This window comes from Grampus griseus, assembly GCF_964374135.1.
Source record: "Grampus griseus genome assembly, chromosome: 8".
Classification (NCBI taxonomy): domain Eukaryota; kingdom Metazoa; phylum Chordata; class Mammalia; order Artiodactyla; family Delphinidae; genus Grampus; species Grampus griseus.
Genome location: NC_139002.1, coordinates 29546837 through 29556188, shown reverse-complemented (window position 1 = coordinate 29556188; position 9352 = coordinate 29546837). Strand labels below are relative to the sequence as shown.

Below are 9352 nucleotides of genomic sequence, written 5' to 3'. Positions count from 1 at the left end.
CTCCAAAGTAAGGAATGTCAGAGGAGAATATCTTTCATTAAAAGGCCTGCAGGGAACAAACAGTCAAACAAAGAAGCAACAACAGCAGCAAGAAAACAACAAAACCCAAGTCCCACTTAATTTCCGGTTTCCGGTGGCTTCAGGAAGGGACAAAGTAAAAGCCTGTTTTCAGGGAACAACATTCTAAAATACTGTTTATTTTAGAAAAACCAGGCCTGCAGAAATCACCCAATCTTGTCACTCCAAGCAGCTGCATGTGTTTGGGGAAGTAAGTTTGTAACATTGTGCACCTTTTAAAACTGTAGTTGAGTACTAAATAATGGAGTAGTTTTGTTCATAAGCAATATTTATTTTTCATGAAGATAGGAGGCATATTACATTTGTTATAGAAAATGCTACAAGACGAAAAAGCTGCATGTTACTGATATGACAAAAAACATGAAAAATTCTACTTACAAAAGTGCTCTGCCCTATAAGAACATATTGAAAAGAAGGCATTATTCCAGGTGTGTGAGCCATGCAGAAATGAGGATTTATTAGGATTTATTTTGAAATGTAATTTGTACGGTGAGCTTTTTATCCCTTTGATGGCAGTGAAACAGATTTATTGGCTACATGTTAGAAGTGCAATAGATAACAGATAACCAAGGGAGAAGTTTTAATAAAACACTCAGGAAAGAAAAAAAGACGTGAGTGAATATGCCTGCTTACATTTCAGCTAATAAATAAAAAGTACAAATGGGGCTTTAACTGAAAACCATCCTGGTTATTGCAACCTGGAAGGTTTATTGAAAACTGGGTAGAACACTCTAATTCTTCATACTTACGGCTGAACAAGCTAGAGTGATATAACACAAATTTGGGTTTTGGTACAGGAAGGCTATGTTTTCATTGGAAACTTGTAAGAGGCATGAAGGGGAAGAGTGGTTCCTGATTACTAGAGGGTCTGCCTCAGCTATTTCTGATTGTGATCTGGGATTTCGGGCAACTCAGCAATAGAGTATTTTTACCAGTCATCCCCCGAGATAAAAACACTGGTCGCTTTCAGGGAATTTTTGAAGGAACATCTTTAATAAGCATTGGCCTTTCAAAGAGCTGAGCAGAAATGAGCTCCTAAGGATGGTTGAGAACTTGGTCCTGAAAGCACCACGCTCAGAAATGCAAGTATATTTAGGCCACTCCTCTGACACTGGGACTTAATGAGCCCCAGTCACATAGCCCTCACTCAACTTGGCTGTAGTCAGTAGGGCCCTGGACTCAGGGAAGAAACTGGCTCTCCTATTTGCTTTCAAGGTGAGAAGAAAATTGTCATTCTCTCTGAGCAGCCCCTGAGCTATCTTGATTTCAGTGTCACTCTCTTAAGAGACATGCTTTGGAGAATGATGAATCACATGCTTGGAGTCAGTCTCTGAGGTCTTAACAGACATTAAGGAGCCGGGGAGGAAAAATTACTCTAAGTACCAATAATAACCCCCAGTGCAAAGACTACTTCCTATTGTAGAGCAGGGCCGAACTTGTGCACCCACAATTTCCAGTGTGGCTTCTTAGAACAAGCTCCATAGATTTGGAAAGAACCAGAGACCCCAGATCTAATTTCACTTAGTTCAGAAACAGGACTTCATCTGAATTGAATGGTGAGTGAGTACATGATTAGGAATCTACATCAATAAAACTGGGTTGTTTTAATACACAAAAGCTTCTAGGCTATAAATAGTCCATAATGGCTTGCCAAATATAAAATGTCATTGTAAATCCATGTCTGTATATTGAAGAGACAGAAACACAAAAGCAAGATACGTAAAATTAACTGGCATAATTTGGAGAGTATGTATCCATTATTAAATATGGATCCCATTCAAATATTCCATCTGATTCCCAGTTATGTTAATATTTCAATGCTCACTTTTTTGACTTTCAACTGCCCACATTTTTCAATGAACACTATTTTGAAAGGCTCATGCAGAGTCCTCATGCCATTCTCCAAAGGAGTTACTTCCGTGGAGAGGTTTTTGAAAAGAAACAATTCTGCTATAGCTTATAAATTGTCTCTTATAGAACTATAATAATAAACCTTGTGAGAATTTTTTGGAGATAGGTGTTAATGAATTTGCATGTGTCAGCAAGACACATAAAAAAGAAGCCTTAATGGCTTTATTTCTAAAGCACTTATATTATTATGACATGCTTTTGGAGACAGGTAATTATTGTCTATATAGCCAAGTATGTAGTACATCTCGTGAGAAAAATGGTTAGGAATGTGCTTTTCCCAGAAACCATATTTTTTCTTTTTTTATAATTAAGATATATGCATAAGAAAATCTCGTTTATTGGTTTTTAATATACACGGTGCTTTCTTTAAAAGAGCAAGATCCAAAATTGTTTTGTGATTCAAAACTTAAACAAATTCATCTTCCAAATCTTCAAAGACATGTTCCATGTATTTACTATGTCCCTTATTTTGTCAGATTTTAAGGGTCTAGGTAATTAAACCATATGTAAGCTCTGGTGTACCTGGTTATATATACTGAATAAACTATATGATGTATTTACACAGAGACATGGATATATATACATATATATCCTCAGACACTATTATTAAATGCAATCCTATATTCTTGGATATAGAGATTGATGATACACCTTTCTACTCATGGCACTAACAAAGCTAGGTTGAAACTCAGCAGCCACTTGTATTCATTGCTTTGTAAGCTAATAGTAAGTTCGGTTGCTGGTGGGAAAGGGGTCCCTTACCACACCCTCCTTAAAATAAAGGTTCTTTCGTGCTTAATGTAAGTATGTGCACATTCTTTTATCGAGGTGGTCTTGAGCTGCAGATACAGTCGCACCGCTCATGGTGATCTAACTGGATGTCAACGAGAGCCATGTGCTTCGCTCTGCCCCTCCTCTTGAAATGGCCAGGCTCAAACTTTAACACCTAGGACAAAAAGCATTTCCTGTTAGAAAGCGCCTGGAGTATAACTCAACTACATACCACTTATTCTCTTTATGACAACTGGTTCTTAAGCCTTTGAGGATTCAATGAAAGCTATATGCTTGCTCTTAGATTGCACACATATAAATATTTTTACAGACAATCATCAACTCCTTAAAGTAATGGAGTTCAATGATCATAGAGTAATGTCTCCTGCATTACCTACCTGCAGTACCATGATGACTTCAGGTGTCTGAGCAGGTATTTACTGAGAGCTTTCTAAGGGGCTGCTTTGTGCCAAGTGCTGTCCCAAATATTATCATAAGGATTCTTCTAACCAAAGCATGTGTTATGGATAAATATAATACTGAGCATATTATTATCTCTTTAGACAACGAATAAAGTCATGAACATAATATGCTGGTATTGCTAAATGTTTGCTTGATGTAAAACATTTTGCCCTGACGAAGGTCATCAGTAGCCATAAATAACTGAAAATGTGTGTATGTTCTTACATATTTGTTAAGATATAATACCTATTACAATTCGAAACAGATCATGCTCCACTAAGATCTTTGTACATTAATACCTGTATAACAGTATGACATTTCTTGAATTAATAAAGTATATCTGTAATTTTTTACATTAATAGGTTTAAATGTAATTTTTTGAATTATTAAGTTTAAATAGGAGCTAACTCTTCTTCCCTAGTGTGGCCTTCACTGAAGTCAATATTTGCCATCATATGCACAGATACTGGTTTTCTATACACTCCACAGTCAGTTTAATTGCTTCTTGTTTTATATTCTGAAGCTCCTGTTAGCCTTTATTTTTGATTTTGTTCTACTTTCCCTTTTAGATTCTAAACTCTGCATGACACCACATGCTACACGTATTATGTAGCATTTTATGGTTTTCAAAGAATTTGCACAGATGCACTATTTCGTTTGCCCTCAGACAAACCTTGTCACACAGTAGAGAAGGTATCTTTATTCACAATTTATAGGCAGGAGAACTGAGATTCCAAAGGAGGCCAGGTGCCAGAGTCTTCTGGCAACCTGGAGCTGGAGCAGGGCTTTTGTCCTCTAGGCTTCTAGCACACTCGAACCCAAGGACCCAACACCTCTCCAATGTGGTTACGATTTCCTTTTGTGTCTCAAAGCTGTGTCAGGCACACATGTGAACTGAAATGGGGACCTGATGCTTGGTATACGTTGGTCCTAGATGAAGATTAGATGCTTTCAAGGCTGTATAACTTTTCATGGCATCCCCACAAATTTTTACTATGGATTGTCTTCCCAGCAATTTTCTCATCCTCACATTACCTGTTTCAAGTCATAAACAAACCAAAACCATCTATTAGGACACTAGGCCTAGAGTCCTCAGTCCTCATGTGTCCCCTTTACTTTAGCATTTAGCCCTGTTGTTCCATAAGAGTTCTGTGGGGCAGGTCATTTGTTCAATGTTCAATAAAGCTAAGGAGCCTGGACTCTGCTAACACAGAGTGAAATACCGAGTCCCATTTGTAGAAGAGCTTCAAAAGAATATTGTGAATACAAAACTGGGGTGGGTTGGGTGGGAAGGAATGCCCCAGGAGAGTTCATGAGGGAGGCATAAAGACTCAAAACTACTTGATTGTAGTAAAGGTAGTCCAGATGCCAGTTTTGATAGCTACTTATCTTTTTTACCTGCAATTCTACTGCACTTACACTATGTATCACATAAGTTCACATGACGTATAATGCTTTCTCTCTATTAATTGTATTACAAGTGCCTTGAGGACAAGGATAGCAAAAACAATCACTAACATTATTGAGTTTTTACTAGATGCCACACTCTGTTGTGACTTTGCAATTATTAAATGTTTTGGATGTCACTGCAATACTATGAGATAGGTACTTTTCTAATTTTGTTCCCAGATAAGGAAAGAGAGAGATTAAGGTTACAGAGCCAGTGACTGGTGTAACCAGTATTTGACTCCCTGTGGCCTAACTAGTGCCCTTACCTGGAAATTGAAATTTTGTTTGTGCAGGTCAGCAGCATGTTGGGAACACAGTAGCTGCTAAAGAATGTACCTGGGTGAACGTGGTGGGTGATGCTGCCAGTGCAGAAGTATGGGCATGTATGTTCACGGTGTGTCCTCCCTGCATCTCCTCTACCCCAACCTCCAACAAACAGACGGGGCAAAACAAAACAAGCCAAGAAATAAAGCAGAGGCCAAAATGAAGTGGCCTATGCTTTGCATCACTTTTAAGGCTTTCACGATTGTGAAATAAAATTTCAAGTATCGAGAGCAGAATGGCAATGACATTTGCCTTTCCCTGCTCCCATGTGCTCTCCTGCTGGGTCTCTAAAGAAAATAAAAGCTGTTGTGTCTCTGTGAAAAAAAAAAGTAACCAAAGCAATGGATGAAGAGTATATTGCATTTTGGGGTATTAAATACCCTGCCCATGACAGATATGAAAGCCCTATTGTGCCGTATTTGGTCAAAATGCCTTGGAAGGGGTTAAGGGTTGGGTTCCTACAACTTTGCCAAGAATTTCTCTAATATTAGTCACTGTTGTCCAGCCTATAAACCAGATTTGGGAGTTGGAATATTCAGGGTAACAAAATGATTCCTAAGAAGCTGAGCATATGATAAATATTCTCTGTTTAAAAAAGACCATTATCAAAGCCTAATATGTTGCCATGACTGATATCTATAAAATCAGTGCTCTGTTGATTTGCTTCCTCTTTTGACGACAAATGAAAGTGTGTGCTTTGGGATGAGAGCACAGCCTGGCCAGTTTTTCTAACTGGTCTCCTGATTGTTCAGGGATTTTCCCTGTGTTTTATATTAAGCCTTGTGAGCACAGTATATATGTGTTTTGCTGATAAGAGGAGAAAAATGAATTGGCAGACACTTTTCCAGACAAGACAGGAAAGCGTTGTTTGAACAAAGTAGAAATTGGACTGCTTTACTGGCTGATCACAGCACTGATGTTCAAAGCTTTCAGACCATGTAATAGTCTTAGGTTCAGGTATACAGCATTGAAAGGAGGAAGAAAGCAAAGCTGATTTGAGAGAGCAGGAAAAGTTAAAAGAAAAATGAAAAGCCTTTATCTGAGAAAGCAAACTGTCTATGGGTTATCTGGTCACCTTTAAAGGAAAGGAACCATTGAATTAATTACAGCTGCCAAAGGACACACTAATAGGTACCATCACAAAATGCTTTCCTATTTTCTGAGCTTTCATTTGCAGCTGCAAGCACACACACTGAAATAAAAATCCATGGAAGAGCAGCCAGCCATTTCTTATCACCTATGGGTGAAAATGGCAATCTTGGCCCTTCTCCACCATCTGGAAAACCACATGAAGCCAAGGAAAGTTGACTTTTACTAAATGCAGAATGACTGAGCCAGCAGCTTTCATACCACTACACAAAATCAAAGATTCTCAGTTTGCAAATTACCATAACACAAAAGATATTTAACTACGGTTACTCGCCTTGTTGCCGATAAACCACTGAATGAATCATTGCCGAAAAGCTATTACGCTAATAAAACAATACTAGGCAGAAAAGCTATCTACCAAGTTGAGTTCTTGTTTACTGGGAATATAAAAAAGGTTGTTAAGGCCTTGACAGTTCTCAAATTAATGGCTGACATAGGAACACAAGTACATATTTCAGGACACATGCATTGTATAAACCTGAATGATTAAGAGTTTATTTAAGGTTCTACCCAACTCCTAAAGCAGGTAGCATTCAGTACACATAGTTTCTTATCTTAAGAAAAAAAAAGCTTCATATTTTTTGCTTCCATTTTGATTTCTTTCATGCTTATAGACTTTATGAAAAATGTTAAGATTTTTAAGGGCTGGTAGTCAACTTTTCTGAAACCCAAAGTGACTAAAAGCAAAAATATTTTGAGAAGGGATAACGTATTATTTTCTACCTGGGTCATTGCTCATCTTGCAGGTGATAGTTTCAAGGGAAGCTGAGACATAGTCCTCAATAAGAAAGACACAAATAACAGAGTTCAGCACTGTTTTGCTGACAAGCTAAGTATGAAGGTGACCAAAGCGGGGGTTATACTATGGGTCTATACAATGCTCATGAATTTTCAAAATGCAATCTTGACCTCTAAAAGTAAGTGAACATTTACTTATAATTGAAATTTTCTGTGAGCACTTTGGGGTGTATTTAGCCACAGTTCTACCTTCAGAGAACGCTAAACAGGTACATGATTTTGACAGCACTTTAGAGGGTTAATGACTACACGTTCAGCCCACCAATTGCAGAAAACATAATGGAAGCCTAGCTGGCCACCAAGTTTCAAAGCACTTCATTAGCATTGATTATCATTCATGTCACAGATAGGTCTTTGTCTACCTGGGGAGTATCATACCCCAAGGCAGGTTTGCTAAACTTTGGCAGGAAGGCCTAATGCGAAGCCAGAGCTCCAAGGGAAAGGATGTATGCACTTTATAGTACTTAGAGAATCACTTCACCAGTGAGTCATTTGGGTCATAAGGGAGTCAGAACTGAGAAGGCCCAACCACATTCTCAGAAAATTCCACCCACATCTGTCTAGTGCTTTACAGTCTTCAGATGCCTTCATTCTACCAGGATCCCCAAGAGATAAGTAGCACAGGTATTACTACCGAAGAGCAAATAAACTTTTTTATAAGCATTCTGTAAACAGTAACTGTTCCAGATCATATATCTTTGTTCGTTTGCATTTACTTAGCACTTCAACCACCAATTTGTTTACATTCCTAACACAATTTCAGTAAAATAAGATTTAGAGAGTAGGTGAATGGATATCATATAATTTCAGATCTGTCTAGGAACTCAAAATTGTAGGTTATCGTGGGGAGTAAGTGAGCAAACTCAAGGCCCTGGGGAGTTTTAAGTAGCTGGCCCTAGGTGGCCTCCCATGTGAGCCCACATCTTCTCTCTTGAGTTGTGTGATTTTTTTTCTCTATTGTCTTGTCTCTTCTAAGAACACACAGGAAAGGCCTGCAAGAGCGTTGTCTCATGGTCTCACTCAAAGAGGGAGAAAGGGGAAGAAGCAGGGAAACTCTATATAAGCTCTAGAAATGCTGTTTCCAGAAAAAGAATAGAAAAGAGATTTTCTTGACTTTTGTTATGGTTAGTTATAATCATAACCCCAAAACTCATTGCCTTTGCCATAGAGTAGAAACCTTTTGAAAAAAATTGCTTTCCTGTCTCACTGGTTTCAATTTGCAATTTTACCGAAATTTGTTTCAATGATAGATGCTTAAAACATGTAAAAATTAAAAGTACCATTCTTTTATCTCAAGTCTAAAGCTCAACATTTTATTACCTCTAGTTAATCTTTTGTTTCATATATATAAACATCTGCTTACATCTTCTAACTCAAACTGTAATGGGCAGAAAATTTTTAATATAAAATTCGTATACTTAAAGTAAAGTTAAAATAAAAAGAATCCTCCGAAGTCATTTTTTTCAAGCAACAGGAATGATTCTAGATGTTGTAAATATGCCAGACACAGAGATGTGTCTAGGCTTATGCTGTTCAATATGGTATCCCCTAGCCATGTGTAGCTATTTACATTAAATTAGTTAAAATTAAATAAAATTTAAAATTCAGTTTCTCATTTGCATTACACACATTTCAAATACCCCATAACCACATGTTGCTAGTGACTACCAGATTGGATAGTACAGATATGGAACATTCCTATCACTGCAGAAAGTTCTACCAGATAGTGCAGGTATATCAGCATTGTGACGAAATCATGAGAGGAAGGACAGAGAAAATTAACTTCTATCTTTCTCTCTCTGTTGCCTCCTAAGGTTTTGGCTGTTTACTGAATGGACATAGCCAGGAGACCAAACGATAAAAAAATAAACCAGTAAATATTAATTTAAAAGGTCACCATATTTTTAGGAAATATCCCTTCATTACACATTATTAAGGAAAGATAACTAAAATAATAGCATCCTCTAATTGTCTACACAATATGTTTTCTGGAACTTTCCCTTTTTTAAGAATCACTACCAAAAGTATTTTTTTATATCCTACATATTCCAAGAAGCATAGAAAGGTTAATAGGAAAAAGGAAAAATACTTTAAGAGGATACCTACAAAATTTTGAGAACAGGAAATAATAAGATGGTAATATTTTATTGCACAGTGAAAAAATGCTCAGAGCCCTACAGGAGAAGTCGCATGACCTGGGAAAAGAGCAATGATATTAACTTCCTTCTATTTATAATTTCTAATTATTGGTAATTTTATAATTATACATTTTTAATTTCTTGGATTTTATTCCTTAAATGTTGAGCTTTGAAATATCTGTGGAGTCATACAGGCCTGCTTATGTGACAAGTTCTAGTCACCCCCTTAAGGGTGCTCATCTCTCATGAAAACTCATTTCACATCTCATCAG

General features: G+C 37.3%; 1 protein-coding gene across 2 annotated transcripts in view; it reads right to left on the bottom strand.

Annotated features, from left to right (window-relative positions):
- Positions 1-374: 374 nt before the first annotated feature.
- Positions 375-9352, bottom strand: part of PDGFD (platelet derived growth factor D) — a 237211-nt gene continuing 228233 nt past the window's right edge. For both annotated transcript variants that reach the window (XM_082660646.1, XM_082660647.1), the window contains exon 7: positions 375-2935. In XM_082660646.1, coding sequence (XP_082516772.1) covers positions 2810-2935 — 126 coding nt within the window. In that variant the 3' untranslated portion in view covers positions 375-2809. The remainder of the gene's footprint in view (positions 2936-9352) is intronic.